At 47.9% G+C, this 19,017-nt stretch overlaps 1 protein-coding gene across 1 annotated transcript in view; it reads left to right on the top strand.

Moving 5' to 3' along the window:
- Positions 1–19,017, top strand: part of BCORL1 (BCL6 corepressor-like 1) — a 61,917-nt gene that overhangs the window by 1,677 nt on the left and 41,223 nt on the right. Inside the window, exons 2-4 of the mRNA XM_006862833.1 lie at positions 4,886–4,976; positions 5,240–8,461; positions 18,348–18,513. Coding sequence (XP_006862895.1) covers positions 4,886–4,976; positions 5,240–8,461; positions 18,348–18,513 — 3,479 coding nt within the window. The remainder of the gene's footprint in view (positions 1–4,885; positions 4,977–5,239; positions 8,462–18,347; positions 18,514–19,017) is intronic.

The raw sequence follows: 19,017 nt of genomic DNA, 5'->3' as shown, positions 1-19,017 counted from the left end.
TGCTGCTTTTACCCCACTTCCCCCCATCGGTGATGTGTGTGGTCACCAATCAGAGCGTGCATTTCCATTGAGTCTTAGTCTTGGAAGGGGGTTTGCGTTGAGAGGACCTGGCCACTTGCCTTGATGTTTCCTAGGGAAGTGATTTGTTTGTTCTTGTAGTAACAGTCCATCTGCCTCCATTTTTCCTGCAGCTCTTTCTTTCAAGAGGTATCTTTTATTCTTCTAGCTGCTTCAGGTTGGTCTGATCGTCAGCTTTGTTTTTAAGTAACTGTTAACTATTTGATCGCATATAGTTCATGGTTTAAGGAAGCAAATTACTCATGGGTGCTAGTGTTCATTTTATAAGCCAATCCATCATATGACTGAAAGCAGAAATGGCTTCAATTCCAAGTTCACAGGGTGTACTAAGGCCTTGGGCATTCCTCTAGTCTCTATGGGTAGGACTAGTCTAGTCTCTGTTAGGTAGGTCTGGCCTTTTTAGGAATTTGAGTTTTGTTCTACATTTTACTCCCATTCTATCTGGTACCTATAATTGTGTCTCTGGTCAAAATTGTTGGTAGCAGTAGCTGGGCACCATCTAGTTCTTCTGGTATAACTTAAGTGAGTTTCAAGACACAGTTGAAAGTTCTTGGCACCTGCTTAAATGGTTTCACCAGAATATTTGCTTGACCAAGATACGTTATTTCCTGACCATGCCCCATACAGACGCACCCAAAATGACCTTCTGATTTTATTTTTGAATTCCATCGCTCATGGCCAAAGAGCTACGTGCGATGGCTGTCATGCCTTTCCCGTTTTTAGAGATGGCATGACACCCCCATACCTGCTTGTGCTTAGCTCTTGCTTCAATCCAGTGATTGTTTTCATCCAAATACATCACCTGTTGCTGCTGTTGCTGCTACTTGAGCGCTTGTTGAGTCAGCTCTGACATGCCGATCCTGCATTAGGGTTTCCAAGGCTATAAATCTTTATGAGAGCAGAAACCCCCATCTGTCCTCTCATCGAGCAGCTTGTAGAGTTGAACTGCTGACCTTGCGGTTAACAGCCCAACACATAACCCACTACACTACCAGGATTCCTTACATATCACCTAGAATGCAAAAGATAAGACTTTTCTTAAGTTCAAGATGTGGCATTTTCTTGGGCAAATCTCAGAAGTGTGTGCATGTGTGTGTGTGTGCGCATGCGGGGGCAATATTGGCAATTCTGACAGGAAAAAGACTAGACAGCTTTGTGTTTATTTACTTTCTTGTTCTGTTCCTAACTGGAGAAGTGTGTACTTGTCTGGGGTTAAGGTTAAGGAGAACAGACCTTTTTCTTTTTTTAAGCCATTAGTGCCTGGTGTCTGAATTCTCTGAACTGAGGGACAAGTGAGAGACGGACTTGAAAGAGATTTAACTTTAGAATATGCAAGTCAAGAACTAGAAAAGTAAAAGTAAAATCTCCTCCAACATCAATTAAGGAAGGTTTTCTCATTTGCATATGAGGAAGAGCCTACAGTAATCACTGAGAGGTGGTCTGGGGGAAGGTGCAGTGATGATGCTGACTTGTGTAAGTATTCATTGGTAGGTTTTGTTGATCTTCTTGTAAGTATTTGAGGCTTTGATGCAGAGATGTGGACTGTAGGCTGGGCTCACCGTTCACTACGTCGTTGTTGAGTCGATTTCAACTCATGGCAACCTCAAATGACAGGGTAGAACTGCCTCATGGGATTTTCTAGGCTTATTCTTTATGGGAGTAGGTTGCCAAGTGTTGCTCCTGCAGAGCCGCTGGGTGGGTTCGAACCGCCAACCTTTGGGTTAGCAGCCGAGTGCTTTAACCACTGTGCCACCAGAGCTCCTTTCATTCATTATCAATCCCCGTGAAGATAGGAGCAGGGCGTGTGGGCCCACAATCTGATTTTCCCTCTCTGAAGACCTTTCTTGAGATGCTAAGTGACCAAATATGCCTTGTGGTTAAGGTGACCTTTGAAGCATTGTCACTTCTGATCTCATCCACCCTTTATTGTCGCCTTCCCACCCCAGTCTAGGCCGCGCTACAGCTGATTTCCAAAATGTGATCTCACCTTATTTAAAAATCATCTTCCTCAGCGTTTGACAACTTGTAGAATATATAGAGATTCCGGGTCTAAAGCTGCACCTGGGGTTTAGTTCTTCCAGTTGTGTTTTAAGCACTGGACTGCAGACTACAAGGTTGGCAGTTGGAAGCACTGAAGGGGAGAAAGATGAGGCTTTCTGGTCCTACAAAGATTTACAGCTTCAGAAGCCCTATACAGGGCCGCTCTGAGTCAGAGCCGACTCCACGACACTTAACAACAGCAGCGGTTTCGTCCTGTAGTCAAGTCCCCAGCCAAGTCTATTTCCTGGCTTGTTTCCTTCCTTTCTAGGATTAATTCACTCCTTCATCTTACAAATATTCTGCAGTTACGAGACACACCGAGAGCCACACAGAGGTACATGAGATCAGAGCATGGTGGTGAGGGTGGTAAGAGTGGCGTGCGTGTACAGGTTCTATGGGCATCTAGAAGCAAGAATGGCAAACTTCCTAGAGAAATAAGGGAGGCTTTCCAGAGGCTGTTAACAGTTAAGTAGGACCTGCAGGGGATGAGTAGGAGTTAGAGGTGATAGTTGGTAACCCCCCACTCAAGGCTGGTGGGTTTAGGGAGAGCTCTAGGATGAAGGTAAGGAACCTGGTGTGGGGCAAGTTGTATATTTCTGTGACCCCGGTGGTCAGGGCCCAACAGAAACTGACAGAGGTCCAGTTTGACGGTGGCGCTATCCTTAATCAGTAAGAATCAGTAAGGTGCTGACGGCTTCAGGTTTAAGTCCAACAGCCTAACAGCCCCAGGGGTCTTCTCTGGTGGGAGGAATTTCAGGCCTGACTGAAGCCTGTGCTTTTGACCTCTGCTTCTGTCTCCTCTTCACCCTGCCCCCTACCTCATAACCTTGCCCCTTTGACCTAGCTCCCCTAGTTACCGCCTCACACCTGCCCCGTAAACCATTTCTGTTTCAGACTCCACTTAGCTGAGTGACTGAAGGGTTTGCAAAGCTTTGCACACCCCTTGTGGTCTTGTGGTCACAAAACATTTTCCCAGAACGGCTGCTCCCACCACGCTACATGTGGCATCTGTCTGGTGGCTACCTCCAGGGCAGGGTTTCTACTTCCAGTGTGGCTTCATATCAGTGAGCTCAAGTCTGAGCTAGCTCCCCTTTGTATGGTCAGGAAGGGAAAGAGTGTAAAGAAATTGACGTCTTTCCTTGTCAGTCCTGCCTGTGGGATCAATGAAGGGGTGGGGGTGGGGGACTGCTGCTTGTATTCCCTCACCCTCATCCTCCCCCTAAAAAACATCCCGGGTAAGTCTAGTCAGAACACGCTTCCCCCTGGCCCAAGGCTGGGTAGAGGTCTGGCTTTTCTGGTCTCTCAGGACTAGACGTGAAAGTATTTCTTCTTTTTCCCTCAGGCCCTCCCTTCCTTCCCTTCCTCAAGATCCCCATGACTGTGTCCTTGCCTCTCCTCAAGATTGCTTGTGTTGATTGTCACTAGTAGTCATGGCCAGCACTGGGACCCTCCCATTTCTGCCATCCTGGTTGCCTGGTAAAGGATCATCCCCCCTTGCCTGTTTTTGGCTTCTCTTGTGCTAGGGAGTTTCTGAACTCGTGGTGGTACTCTACTTCGCTAGTTAGCAATGAGCTACCAGGGTTCTCCGCCTCTTTGTTGATGGGCTTGGTTAGGATGGCTGGCGAGGCGGCAGCTGACTTCTTCAGGGACTGTTCGTTGGTCCAGAGGAGGTAAACCCGAGCGCATCCACTTCCTCCAGAGGTGCAGAACATTCCAGTGTTTTGTCCCCATTGGGGAACATGATGTAGCTTTTTACGTAGGGCTTTCTTCTGTAACCCACTCACAGCCACTGTCCCTGCCCCATCTTCCCTTGGGCAGAGGACAGAACGTTTTCACATAAAACCCAACTTTCAGTGGGTGTTGGTCCTCTCTTCAACGTCATCTACCCCATCTGACCCAACAGCCTTTTGTGGTCCTGGTGTGCTATTTTCTCAGTCTTAATTGAGATTTGGAGAAAACTGTGAGCAGGTAGGAGTGTGGTTGCTGTTTTTTCCTTTGGGGACCAGCTCTCGGATCTTGGAACCCTTCCATCTGGGGTGTGCCAACCTGAACTTAGAATCCTTGGTCTTGAGGGTCTTCCTTTAGGATGGAAGTGAATGTTGTGGTTGCTGGGGTGCTGAGAGGAGACTGTGGGGGTGGCAGGAGATGGAACTTACGCAAGAGCACAAGGGCAAAAGACAGGGTACTGGCCTGGAACTGGGCACCATACTAATAAAGGGAACATGTACGCTGCCGAGAAGGAAGGCGCACCCTCAAAATTCTTCTCAGCACCCAGTGACCTAGTGGCCACACATCAGTATTATGACACGTGCTAATAAGTGTCGTCTTCTCTAAGCTCACTCATCAGGTGTACAATTCAGATGTAGGAGTTAAAACACAGTGAGGGTAGGTGTTTGTAGTAGACAAGGATTGCCCATACGGCACCTTCAGTCAGCCTTCCTGAGCATCCTGAAGGATACCTTGATGGATAAGCTCTGGGAGAAGGACTGGCTGCTTGGCCCTCCTCCCCAGTCCTGGTGAGAGCCCTAGAATATAGGAGAAGCAGCCACTTGAGGAGAATCTAGCTAGAACAGTGGCTTTGCAGGGACTAGCATACCTGGGCACAGAAGCCCTAGCTTGCAACCTGAAAAGCCCCTCCCCCTCAATTCTTGATAGTTTCCCACAAGCCAGCAAGGGAGGGTTCTAGGGGAACCCAGGCAAGCAGAAGGCATAGGGAAGCAGGTGGTGGCGGCCTCACGTTCCATCTCGGCTTGTGTCTCCCTACTAGAAGAGCGCCTCTTTCTGATGAGGAGTCCACGACAGGTGACTGCCAGCACTTTGGATCTCAGGAGTTTTGTGTCAGCAGCAGTTTTTCCAAGGTAAGGGGCCATGTGCTGTCACATGCTGCTTGCCAAAGGGTGGGGCTCAGCTGCCTGGATGACTCCCCAACCTGCCATCCCAGAAGAAGGATGGGAAGGGCCAGGGCATTACTTGGGCGTCTCTGTAGGCGGAAGAGAAATTGGCTGGCTGCCGAGACCTGGTGGGCGGACTTGCAGAGAGGTCCAACAGTGATCTCTCAGGAACCGGGGGACATTTGCACTATCCACGCAGCTAAGATGTGCTTGTGGCTCTGCCATTGCAGGTGGAGCTCACAGCAGTTGGTGGTGGCAGCAATGCCCGAGGGGCAGACCCAGATGGCGGTGCGACAGAAAAACTTGGGCACAAGTCTGAGGAAAAGTCTGATGACCCCGAGCCAAAAATGGACTATGCTGGGAATGTGGCTGCGGCCGAGGGCCTCTTGGTGCCACTGAGCAACTCAGGGGACGGTCTCAGGCTCCCCCCTCCTGACAGTGCCGAGGCTGGCAACAACAGGGCCGACTGTTGCTGGACACCCATCAGCACCCAAATGAGCAAGCAGGCTGACTGCTCGGCAGCCGGGGGAAAGCCTCTGGACTCCCAGCACAGTGTTGGGGAGAAGAATACTTTCATTTTGGCAACTCTGGGAACAGGAGTCCCTGTGGAAGGGACCTTGCCTCTGGTCACCACTAACTTTAGCCCACTGCCAGCCCCCATCTGCCCTCCTGCTCCTGGCTCAGCTTCAGCCCCCCCATCTGTTCCGGATCCATTCCAGGTTCCCCTCTCTGTCCCTGCCCCAGTATCCCATTCTGGGCTAGTTCCTGTGCAAGTTACCACTTCCATTCCAGCCCCTTCTCCTCCCTTGGCGCCAGTTCCAGCTCTGGCCCCTGCCCCACCATCAGTGCCCACGCTTATCTCGGATTCAAACCCCCTTTCAGTTTCTGCTTCAGTCTTGGTGCCCGTGCCAGCGTCTGCTCCCCCCTCGGGCCCCGTGGCCCTCTCGGCTCCAGCCCCTGCCCCACTCTCTGTCCCTGTCTCAGCTCCGCCGTTGGCTCTGATCCAGGCTCCTGTGCCCCCTTCAGCTCCAACCTTGGTCCTGGCTCCTGTCCCCACTCCAGTTCTGGCTCCCATGCCGGCATCCACGCCTCCAGCAGCACCTCCCCCTCCGTCTGTGCCGATGCCCACTCCAACCCCATCTTCCGGCCCCCCCTCGACTCCCACCCTCATCCCTGCCTTTGCCCCTACCCCGGTACCTGCACCCACCCCGGCCCCCATCTTTACTCCAGCCCCTACGCCCATGCCGGCTGCCACACCGACGGTCATTCCCACCTCTGCTCCGATCCCGGCCTCCTTTAGTCTGAGTCGAGTGTGTTTTCCTGCAGCTCAGGCACCAGCTATGCAAAAAGTGCCCCTGTCCTTTCAGCCAGGGACAGTGCTGACTCCGAGCCAGCCGCTGGTCTACATCCCACCTCCAAGCTGTGGGCAGCCACTCAGTGTGGCCACACTGCCAACTACCCTGGGAGTCTCCTCCACTCTGACCCTCCCTGTCCTGCCATCCTACCTGCAGGACAGGTGTCTCCCTGGCGTGCTGGCCTCCTCAGAGCTCCGGTCTTACCCATATGCATTCTCGGTGGCCCGGCCTCTGACTTCAGATTCCAAGCTGGTATCTCTGGAGGTGAACAGGCTCCCCTGCGCTTCCCCATCCGGCGGCAGCAGCAGCACCCAGACTGCACCCGATGGGGTCCCCGGGCCTTTGGCAGATACTTCCCTCTCCACCGCTTCTGCCAAGGTGCTTCCAACTCCACAGTCTCTGATGCCAGCTCCCAGCGTGAGCTCAGCCCCACCGCACCCCGCCAAGATGCCAGGTGGCACTGAGCAGCAAACAGAAGGGACTTCCGTTACCTTCTCTCCCCTCAAGTCACCTCCACAACTGGAGCGAGAGATGGCCTCTCCCCCTGAGTGCAGTGAGATGCCCCTTGATCTTTCCTCCAAGTCCAACCGCCAGAAGCTTCCATTGCCGAATCAGCGCAAGACACCGCCCATGCCAGTGTTGACCCCAGTGCATACCAGCAGCAAAGCTCTCCTCTCCACGGTCCTGTCTAGGTCTCAGCGCACGACCCAGGCTGCTGGCAGCGGTGTCACCTCGTGCCTGGGCTCCACATCCTCGCCCTTTGTCATCTTCCCCGAGATCGTAAGGAACGGGGACCCGAGCACATGGGTGAAGAACTCAACTGCGCTGATCAGTGCCATTCCTGGCACCTATGTGGGGGTCGCCAACCCAGTGCCTGCCTCCCTGCTACTGAACAAAGACCCCAACCTGGGCCTCAACCGAGATGCCCGCCATCTTCCCAAGCAGGAGCCTATATCCATCATTGATCAAGGAGAGCCCAAGAACACTGGTGCCACCTGCAGCAAGAAGGGCGGCCAAGCGGGTGCTGAGGGACAGCCAAGCATAGTCAAACGTTATCCCCCAGCCCGCATAGCCCCTGGGCTGCCTGGGTGCCAAACCAAGGAGCTCTCTTTGTGGAAACCCACAGGGCAGGCAAATATTTATCCACGTTGTTCCGTCAATGGGAAACCCACCAGCACCCAGGTCCTGCCTGTTGGCTGGTCACCATATCACCAAACATCTCTGCTTTCCATTGGCATTTCCAGTGCTGGGCAACTGACCCCCAATCAGGGGGTCCCCATCAGGCCCACCAACGTGGTTTCTGAGTTTTCTGGTGTGTCGTCTCTCAGCTCCAATGAAGCGGTGCATGGACTTCCTGAGGGGCAGGACACTGTCACAAAGAACAAAACTTGCCGGATTGCTGCCAAGCCTTATGAAGAACAAGTCAACCCTGTCCTCCTGACTCTCAGCCCTCAAACGGGGACCTTGGCCCTGTCTGTTCAGCCAAGTGGTGGGGACGTGAGAGTGAATCAGGGGCCTGACGATTCAGAGAACCATCTCTGCTCTGACAGCACTTCCAAGATGGAAAGCCCCCCAGGGGCTTGTGGCCTGAAACTGGCTGGAGACACGAAACCCAAGAACCAAGTTCTGGCCACGTACATGTCCCATGAGCTGGTCCTAGCCACTCCCCAGAACCTGCGCAAGATGCCCGAGCTGCCTTTGCTACCTCATGACAACCACCCCAAGGAACTCATCTTGGATGTGGTTTCGAGCGGCAAGAGGGGCTCCAGCACTGAGCTTTCACAGCTTGGAAGCCAGGTGGATCTGGGGCGGGTGAAAATGGAGAAAGTGGATGGTGATGTCGTCTTCAACTTAGCCACCTGCTTCCGGGCAGATGGTCTTCCTGCATCTACCCCGAGGGTCCAAGCTGAGGTGAGGGGCAAGGCCGGACAGGCGCGAGTGAAACAGGAGAGCCTCGGGGTCTTCACTTGCAAGAACAAGTGGCAGTCAGACGACATGACTGAATCTCTGCCACCCAAGAAACTGAAGGAAAGTGAGGAGCAGCAGCAGCAGCCACCACAACCCAAGCCCTTAGTCCGGAGTTCCCATGGACCCAAGGTGAGTGCTGTGATGCGGTGGAGGGCTGGTTAGAGACACTTGCTCTTCTCATTGGTTCCACAGACATCGACCTTGCTTTTCACTGTGAACGTTCTTGATGGCTTCTGGGAACTGAACGTAGTGAATGGCAAGTTTTTGTAAAGTGGAGAAGGAGCAGCCATCCCCTGCCGAATTCCCATTCTCCATATAAACCAGGAAAGGGAGGGCTCACTTGAATTTTGTAGGATGTGGAAATGGACTTGGTGCTGAGGCTAAGGAGTCCAGTGTCCCAGATGAGGCTGGAAAGCAGAAGAAGGTGGTGGTGAGGGAAATAAAGAACTGGCCCTTCCCTGAATAATGGTTCTTTCTTATCCTTGACCGAGACAACTGCTGACCTAAAGAACTTGGGGCCCCGTGAGGGAAAAGGCCTTGGGCAGGGTTGTTCCCTGCACCATTGGGAAAACGTGCTTAGGATTTGCTTTGAGCCTTGAGGGACAGGAGCCAATTTGGTTTCGGGGCTAATCCACCAGTTTCCTATCCACCTAACACTTAGGGTGGCAGCTTTGGGTTCTGGGCCATTGGGACTTTCATATGAAAGGCAGGTGGGCACCTGGCTCTACCTGTTTATTTACTTGTTTGCTTACTTGTCTGTGCTTGTGGTAAAATGTCTGTAACCAAAATGTGTCCGTTTGAATTGACAACAACAACTTGAAAGATTAGATAGGAGGCTTAGAGGGCAATGAGTTTGTGTTAATTGGGGAGGAACAGCTCAGGAAAGGGGGAGGAGAATGAATAGTTGCACAACTTGACGAATGCTACATGTGTCACTGTATGCTACATGTAGAAATGTTATGTTCTGCTGTGCATCTTCTCAGCAGCTGCAACAAAAAAAACAAGTATGTTTTAAATGGTCATTTGAACTATTTTTAAATGTATAAATCAGTGACATTAATCACATTCCCCATACGGACCAGCTGTCACCACTATACATTTCTAAAAATTTTCACGTCAAAAATTTTATTTATCTTGTTGTTGAGAATATACACAGCAAAAATACACCAGTCAAGTGTCTGACATGTACAAATCGGTGTCATTGATGTACAACCAGACTCCCCCTCCCCATTACCACGCACTCATTGGCCCCTCAGGTTCCCATCTAATCTTAAATGTGGCTGTTTCCAAAAGTTTTTCGTCAGTCCATAAAGCAGTAACTCCTCTTCCCCCTCTTCCCCAGTCACCTGGTAGCCACTATCAAACTTTAAGAAAAAACTCTATTGTGATTAAAAATAAATAAATAAAACCTTTATTATTTCAGCCCCTCCCCCCCCCCCCCCCCCCCCCCCCCCCCCCCCCCCCCCCACACACACACACCTGTTCAGTTTAGTGACATGGGTCTTGATTCTTTTAGGGAGTTTCAGGTCAAAGGTGGGCCAGAAGGACTAGATTGGAATCCAGTGGTTTTTCAGAGGGTTTGCTCATGACGACCACTGGTGATCCAAGGAGACTCTTTAAACACTCGAAGATAGGGCTTCTTCAAAATATTTGAAGTTATGTTAGCATGCCTTCAAGCAGGAGACTGATAAACTCCAATGAGCAGATTTCTAGCCAGAGAGCCATGGGTTGGTTTGTGGCAGAAATTCTTGATTGTTCTTAGAACCATAGGTCCCTTTTAGAAGCTACTGAGAGTTATGAACTCTCTCCCCAGAAAAACAACCTCAGAATTTTACCAATACTTTCAGGAGGTACATGGACCCATCCCCTACCCAAAGCTCATCCATGGATTCCAGGTTCAGAATTCCTGGGATCGAATGTGGGTGGGTTTTATTCAACCTTTCAACTATTGCTGTATGTCAGAGACATGCAAAGTAGAAACCGAGGTCATGGCATAAGAGATCACAGCATTTGGTCAGATAACTTAAGCAATCTGTCCTTGGTGGTAATACAACTAATAATTAATGTGATTAATGTTGTTACCATTTGCTGAACTCCTGCTATAGACCAAGTGCTTTTATTTTAATGATGGCAAAACATCCATGAGGTCCTGGTGTGGCACTGTAGGATAAGCACTGGACTGCTAACCACAAGGTTGGTGGTTCAAACCCACCAGCTACTCCTCAAGACCCTGTAAAGGGTCACTAAGAGTCAGAATCAACTTGACAGCACTTAACAACAACAACAACAAAACAATAAAAATATCCATAACAAAACATTTGCCTTTTGAACTATTTTTAAGTCAGTGACATTGATTCTGTTCCCCATGTTGTGTGACCATTGCCCCTGTCTGTTTCCAGATGTTTTTCATCTTCCTAAACTCAAACTCTGAGCCCCTTAAGTAATAACTCCCAGTCCCTGGTAGTCCCTAATAAACACTATCACTATGCATTTTGGTTCTACTTAATTTCATCTGAGTGGAATCATACAATACTTGCCCTTTGGTGAGTGACTTTTTCACTAGACAGAAAGTTTTCAAGGTTCATCCTGTCATAATACATATTAGAACATCATTTCTCTTTATAGATAAGTAATATTTCATCGTATCTGTATACCGTATTTAATGTCCCCATTCTTCTGTTGATGGGTATCTAGATTGTTCCCATCTTTCGCGGCAATGAATATTACTCTCTGCTTTTAAGTCTTTGGGGTCTATGCCTGGAATCCCTGGGTGGCACAAATGGTTAAACACTCGAGTACCAAAGATTGGTGACTCAAGCCCACACAGAGGAAGAAAAGTCTGGTGATCTGCTTCCAAAAAGTCACAGCCTTGAAACCTTAGGGAGTGTAGTTCTACTCCTACTGCATGTGAATTTGCCATGACTTAGAATCAATCAACTCAGCAGCAACTGGATTGGTATTTTTTTTTTTTAATGGGGGGTATAGTATTAGGGGAGTTCTGGTGTGGTGCTATGGGATAATGCACTGGACCACAAGGTCGGTTTGAACTGCAAGGTCGATGGTTTCAATTCACCAGCTGCTCCTCAGAAACAGGATCGCTACGATTTGGAACAGACTCAATGGCATTTAACAACAACAACAGATTCCTAGGAATTATCCCAAGTGCTTTTTGCATACAGCATCTTAATGTATTCTTTATAATAACCTCATGAGGTAAATGCTGCTCCTACTTAACCCGACAAAACCTAACAAAACCAAGGAAACAGCATTGGCGTGCTCACATTCTTCTTCAGCTGTGCTGCACTGTCTTCCATTGTGGTACAGTGTACGGGTGACCAGTGTGTTCTCTACAGCCAGGCAGATGGCCTGAGTTTCATTCCTGGCCCCACGGCTTCCTAGCTGTGTAACATTGGTCAAGTTCCTTAATGTCTCTGACCCTCAGTTTCCTCATCTGTAAAATGAGGCAACAAGAGTACCTATTAATTGGTTGGTTATGAAGATTACATGGAATGATTTAAGATGCACCAAAATGTTGTTGTTGTTAAGTGCCGTAGAATCAGTTCCGACCCATAGCGACCCTGTATAGGGTTTCTGAGGAGTGGATGGTGAGCTTGAACCACCGATCTTGCGGTTCAAACTGATGGTGCATTAACCCACAGCGCCACACCAGGACTCGCAAATAGGCAAACCTATGTATACAGAAAAGTTACTTCATGGTTGTCTTGGGCTGGGGAGGATGGGAGAGTTACTGCTGATGGAGATGGGTTTCTTTTGGGGGTGCTGGGATGGTCTGGAATTTGTGACGATGAATGTACAATTCTGTGAATACACTAAAAGGACTGAGTTGTATACTAACATAAGTGATTTATCTGACATCTGTCAGTAAATTAGATCTCAGTAAAGCTACTATTAAAAATAAAGATTACCTGAGATTGTATGATGGTACATCAAAAAGTATTGCTACTAGGGTTTCAGTTCATGTATATACGGATTGATTCCAAACAAAGCATGTCTGAACAAGTCTCTGTAATTAATGGATAGCTGTATACAAGTCTCATCAGGATTCCTTCCAAATGAAAAAAAAAAAAAAAGAGAGAGAGAGATTTTTGTGTGTGTGTGCCATGGAAAAACGTGTTTTTGTGGTCAGCAAAACTCAAGTGGACATCTTCCCAAATCACTGAAGCTTTGCAACAAGTTTAAGGGAATGCTGCTCCACATAAAACAATAGCTTTTCATTGGATTCAGTGTTTTAAGGAAAGTCAGGAAGACCTCAAAGATAAACCAAGAGACGGAAGACTGTCAGCCTTAACAAATGAAGAAACTGTGGCTGAGGTCCAGAAACTGGTAGAGGAAGACTATAGAATGAGTTACCATTGATGCGTTAGCTCCTGAAGTTGGGACCTCACATCGTTTGCTGTTTTCAAGTTTAAGTGAACATCTTGGCCTCAGAAAGCTTTTGACTCTTTGAGCGCTAAAAGCATTGCATGAAGATCAGCTAGCTCTCTAAGAGCTGATCTGTCCATCCGTCTTTTAAGCAAGAGCAAAACTAACGAAGACTGTTTTTATGGAACAAATCCTAACCAAATAAATCTTGGATTTACTAATATGAACCAGAGAGAAAAGTCCAATCAAAGTGATAACTTCCGAGGGGATCTGTTGGGTCAGTTCAATTCGAGGCAGAGAAGTCAGCTCAGAAAGTTATGGGGACTGATTTTTGGGATTCCAAAGAGCTCATCTGGATAGATTTTCTTGAAGGACACAGGATGATCACAGGGACTTAGGAAGAAGTTTTAAGAAGATGGGAAACGACATTGGTGAGAAAAAAGCCAGGAAAGTTGTGCCAAGGAATTTTCCCCCTCACAACAGTATACCTGTGCCCTCTGGCACGGTGGCAAGGGCTGTCCTACCAGGATGTCATTTGAAAACTTTATTCTAGTCATGATCTTGCCTCTTCACACTTCTTTGTATTCCCTAAACTCAAAGAACATTGAAAAGGAACATAGTTTGAGTCCCTCGAAGATGCCACAGTTGCCATTTTGACCTGGTGTTAAATGGAAAAACACAGACTTCTTCAGGGAAGGGTTGGCAAGTGAGAAACATCTCATTCAGAGGTGGATAGACCTAGATGGAGGAAATGTCAAGAAACAATAGCTCCACATTTTGATATTTTTGTTTTAGAAAGATTGCTCTGATTTTGCTGCAATACTTTTTAACTTACCCATGTGTATGTTCGTGCTTTTGAATTCCTGGTGTGGTGCTGTGGGATAAGGTGCTGGACCGCATGGTCGGTGGTGCAAATTCACCAGCTGCTCCTCAGAAACCGTATACAGGGCTGCTATGAGTCGGAACCGACTCTAAGGTGCTTAAAAACAGCAGCAACGACATGCTCATGCTTAGAACAGTGCTCAGTGCTAGCAGATGCTATTATTACAGACCAAACAGACGTGTCCCCTGGCCTCATGGAGCGTATGTCCGGGGATGCCGCAGTGACAGGTAGGCCTGGGCAGATGAACAGCTGTAGAGGGTGAGGAGTTACAGGACCTTGAAACACTTCTCAGTAAGTGCCTGTTGTTGTTATGTGCCGTGGAGTCGGTTCCGACTCATAGCGACCCTGTATAGGGTTTCCGAGGCTGTCAATCTTTATGGGAGCAGAAAGCCTCATCCTTCTCTCACGGAACAGCTGGTAGTTTCGAACTGCTGACCGTGAGATTAGCAGCCTGATTCGTAACCACTACGCTACCAGAGCTAGTGCCTATGGTATACTAAATGTGCATGTTTCGGGAGAGCAAACCTCTTGTCTCGTGTCCCATTTTCTTGAGGAAGAAACCATTGACAAGAGACCTAAGAAGCACCCAAACCCCCAAAACAAAACAAAAAGCTAGCTGCAATCAGGTTGACACTGACTCATGTGTGTCAGGAACAGACTGTGAGGTCTTCCTTCCCTGACCCTTCTTGGTGGATTCAAGCCTCCACCCTTTTGGCTAGCAGCCATGCTTGTTAACCATTTGCACCTCCCAAGGATTCCAAAAGTAAGAGTTTGTTCTAAACAGCCACTTCAGCCTATGGCGACCCTGCATAGGGTTTCTAAGGAGCAGTTGGTGGGCTCAAACCACCGACCCCATGGTCAGAAGGACCTGGCCAAGCAATGATGCAGTCGCATACCTCCTCAAACCACGTGCTCTGAGGCCTTGTGGAATCCTAAATGGTCAAAAGAATCACCAGCAAAGATAACTTTTCTGCTTCACCTGGTACTGGGTGTATTTTATTGTTGTCTCCTCTCTTAGAAATTTCAATGGAAGGTATTTTATAACTCTGTTAACCAGAACATTTCATCCGTCCTCCCAACTTTGGATATTACTTGGAGCTCACAGTACCTTGGAAATACTGTGGATTCAGTTCTAGACCACTACAGTAAAGTAAATATCACAATGAAGCGAGTCGCACAAAATGTTTGCTTTGCCAGTGCTTTATAAAAGTTATGTATACATTATACCGAAGCTTATTAAAGGAGCCCTGGTAGCGACATGGGCTAAGCATTGGACTCCTAACCAGAAGGTTGGCGATTCAAACCCACCAGCCACTCTTTAGGAGAAAGATGAGGCTGTCTGCTCCCATAAAGATTTAGTCTTAGGAACCCTGTGGGGCAGTTCTACTCGGCCCTACGTGGCATCGCTGTGAGTTGGAATCTGCTCGATGGCAGGCTGGGTTGATAGTCTATTAAGTGTGCAATAGCATTATGAAAAGTCTGAAACATTGTGAGAGTCACAAAACTCAGTCCATGCTGCTGCAAAACTGGCACCTATGGACTTGCTTGGTGGAAGGCTACCACCAACCGTCAATTTATAAAAATGCCCTATCTGCGAAGCGCAATAAAGCAAAGTATAAGAAGATGAGCTATGTCTGTATATTTTTACTTCCAGGGCTATCATTGCAGAAAAAAAAACTGACCGAAACCCCGTCTAGGTGTTCGGTTTTACTTGTTTTTGCCTGCCTCGAGAAGTAAAATTTAACGATGTGTACTTGAAAGAGTCCACTAAAAGTGATATTTAGAAATAAATAGGACATGTTCAAATTTATTTGCACTTAACTTTATTCCCCCTGACTTACAATAGTTTCTGTCCGGCCAGATCTGAAGGTCAGATTTGCAGCAGCAGTTTCCCACCTTTCTTTCCTCACCAGTTCTTTCTTTCTCTGAACACTTTTGTTCGTAGGAGCTAGCAGCTAGCAAAGCTCAAATTGAATTTTCAGCTCAGCCCTCTGCTGAATAAAAAGCAGGAGAAATTCATGAGATGGGAGCCCCCCTGGAACTGGCTGGGGAGTGGTGATTCCCTGTCTCCAGAGAATTGAGAACCCTTGCCCAGAAATGATTTCCTCAACAAGATATCTGCCATCCCCTTAGCTAGATAGTGAAGACCTTCTAGAAGGTGGGGTGTAGGTCAGCTCAGAAGAGAAACAACTTAACCAGGCTCAACTCTTCCTTTCCTCTTGTTTGGTGTGAAAACATTTTGTTCCCTAGACTATTGAACATGCCAACGTTGCCCTGTTTCTTGGGTAGCAGCACGGACACTGTTAGACTGGACTGGTAACTGCAAGGTCGGCAGTTCAAAGCCACCAGCCACTCCCAGAAACCCTATACAAGGTCAGTTTGAATCAACGGCACACAACAAGCAAACAGAAAAAGACTGAGAATGTTCCTGGCCGTGTGTGGGCTCAACTGTCATGCCTAGCAGACGCACCAGGCAGTAGGTGTGGGGGGGGGGGGCAGGAAAAAGAATGAGAGCTGATGTGAAGAGGCTGGGAGCCAGAAGCCTGGGTCTTAGTTCCAGCTCTGCCACTTTCTCTCTGTCAGAACAAATGAGTGAATGTCCAGGGTTGCTGGGAAGTGTAGTTCTTGAGCAGGGCCACGGTGTCTTGCCCTGAGCAAATCATGTACCTTCTTGTCCCTCATGGAGCCTCAGTTTCCTCATCTGTTAACTGGGGATGATATTACCAGTCCCAGACAAGTGACAAGTATCCCCCGCTTCTCAAAAGTTCTCTTTATACTACTTTGCTTTTACAAAAGACCTACATCAGTCCCTGTTTTGGTGTACCAAAAGAAATCTGAAGAGAATTTTTGCTTTTACTGAAGAAAGGCAAAAAGCCAAAGTAGAAATTAGCGTTCAGCAACGTGTTCCCGGAGTAGCGAGAGTGGTGCCGCCAACCGCCTTCCCCGGGAGCTACACTCAGCATCAGAGCACGAAGCTGCCGTAGCTTTGAACTATGTCCGCGAACACTATCTGTTAGTGGCGGTTTCCGTCTTAAGTGTTGTTTGGCATGATTGGGTAGATTATTTCTTTCTTGAAAAGGAGAACATTTAATAACCACCCCTCCTCAAAACAATAACAGCAAAACCCGGCAGCCAGCCTCCCTCTGCTTCCCAGTCAAGCATCTGAGCTCTGTCTTCTCTTTGTGCAAGCAGTGTGCCCAGATCCCTGGTCTTTGGACGACCTCAGTTCGTTTTGTTAGGCAAATCTTGAGAAATCCGGAGGTGGATGGATGAGCTGTCTGCCCCATATTTTAAGTGATTTATATGTAATAACTTAGTTGATTCTTAGATGGCTGTTTGATTTTTTAAAAGTTTAAATTTTTCCTTTTTATTGTTGTTATTCCTAAGTGCTGTTGAGTCACTTCCGTCTCCTGGCAACCCTGCATAGGGTGTCTAAGGAGCAGTTGGTGGGCTCAAACCACCAACCCCATGGTTAGCAGTCCAGTGCTTATCCTACAGTGCTATACCAGGACTCCTCTTTATTAGTGCAATTCAAAAATAACCGCCCCTACCATTCAGATATAAGTGCAGTGGCTCTGTATGGCAAGTACCGGAGTGCGAATCACCAGGTAGGCAGTCCAAGCTCACCAGTCACTTCTTGGGAGAAAGATGAGGTGTTTTTTTTTCGCTCCCTCGGAAAATTAAAACCTCATAAACCCTATATGGAGTCCTGGTGTGGCCCTGTGGGTTAATGCACTGAATTGCAAAGTTGGTTTGAACCACAAGGTTGGCAGTTCAAGCTCGCCAGCCGCTCCTTGGAAACCCTGTACAGGGTCATTGTGGGTCAGAGCCAACTGAAGGGCACTTAACAACAACAACAACAACAACAACAACGAACCCTATACAGGGTCTCTATGAGTCGGAATCAACATGACGACACTCAACAACCACCATTCGGATAAATAAAAACAACTACAGATTGAAAATTGCGTAGGTTTGAAAACAATTTGTAAAACAAATCTCAAGTTTGTCTATTATTATATTTATTTTTCCCTATTAATATTAAATGTTGTGCTATATAAACATTTAAAATGATTCGTTGAAAATGTTGATATGTGTTGAGCAAACATGTGACATAACTTATATTTTTAAGACACTATCAGATTAATGTTGCATCCCCAACCCACTGCCCTCAAGTTCATTCCAACTCCTGGGATTCCCATGTAGGTCATCTTCTTCCAGTGAAGTGGCTGGCAAGTTCTAACTGCCAACCTTTTGGTTGGTAGCTGGATGCTTTAGCCACTGTACCACCACAATTATTACACAATGATGCAATTATTGTGTAATTCTAATAATAAATTCTTTACTTTAAGTCATTTCGTTTCTTAGGCGTGCTCTACTTTCGGATAGCATGGTTTAATTTGAACTGTTTAATCACCCTACTTACACAATAGACATTTTTGTTCTATGCCCATCTTGCCATTGGTGTTTGGGTTAGGGTCCTGACAGTGCACCTTTAAAAATTATTTTGGGTGTTCCTTCGGCTTGTGAACACAGACTCTGTGAACTGTCTCAAGTAATGGGGTGCAGATACCCACGGAGACTTCCCAGGATACTGGATTCCATCTAAAACCTCCTCAGATGGCCCCTTCCCTGACCTAGGCCACAGATATCCGTGTGTCTTCCTCGGGCCCATGGCTCAACTTTAAAACAGATTTTTCTTCATTAGTGAAACTGACCTCGGGCCTATCTCTTTCTACTTCTCCACAGTGCCGAAAGCAGCCCAGTGACCCCCAGGAACCTACTAAGAAAAGTCCCCGGGGGGCTTCAGATTCAGGAAAAGAGCACAATGGAGTCAAGGTAAAGCACAAGCACCGGAAGCCAATGAAGCCAGAGTCCCAGTCTCCAGGAAAAGCAGCCGATGGTCACGAGGAAGGTAGGCCCCTGGCCCTGGTCTGCTGGGCTGGGCTGGAGAAGGACTGACTCGAAAACTGAGCCTTGCCTTCTTCACTCTTGAAGGCAGATATTACTGACACCTCTGAAGGCCCCGACCTGGGAGGAGGAAGTAGGGGCTTATCCTGTACACCCTGGGCACTGGGGAAAGGCATACTGTGCAAGTCCAAGGTGGTGGTTTTCAGCAAGACAAAAGACTAGTAAGCCCATTACCCTGCAACAGGTCTCGACTCAGAGAAAAAACAGATTTCAGGAGGTTTTGACAAAAACGGTAGAACAGGATTCCATTACATCTGGTGGTGCTGTGGGCTAGGTGTTGGGCGGCTAACTGCAAGGTCAGATGTTCAAATCCACCAGCCGCTCCATGGGAGAAAGATGAGGTTTTCTGCTCCCGTAAAGAGTAATCTCAGAAACCCTATATAGGGTCACTATGAGTCGGAATTGACTCAGTGGCAGTGGGTTTTTTTGCTTTTGTTTTTGTGTTGAT

Source organism: Chrysochloris asiatica, unplaced genomic scaffold (genome assembly GCF_000296735.1).
Source record: "Chrysochloris asiatica unplaced genomic scaffold, ChrAsi1.0 scaffold00051, whole genome shotgun sequence".
NCBI lineage: Eukaryota > Metazoa > Chordata > Mammalia > Afrosoricida > Chrysochloridae > Chrysochloris > Chrysochloris asiatica.
Note: the sequence above shows the minus strand (reverse complement) of the source record. Positions and strands in the feature narration are given on the sequence as shown.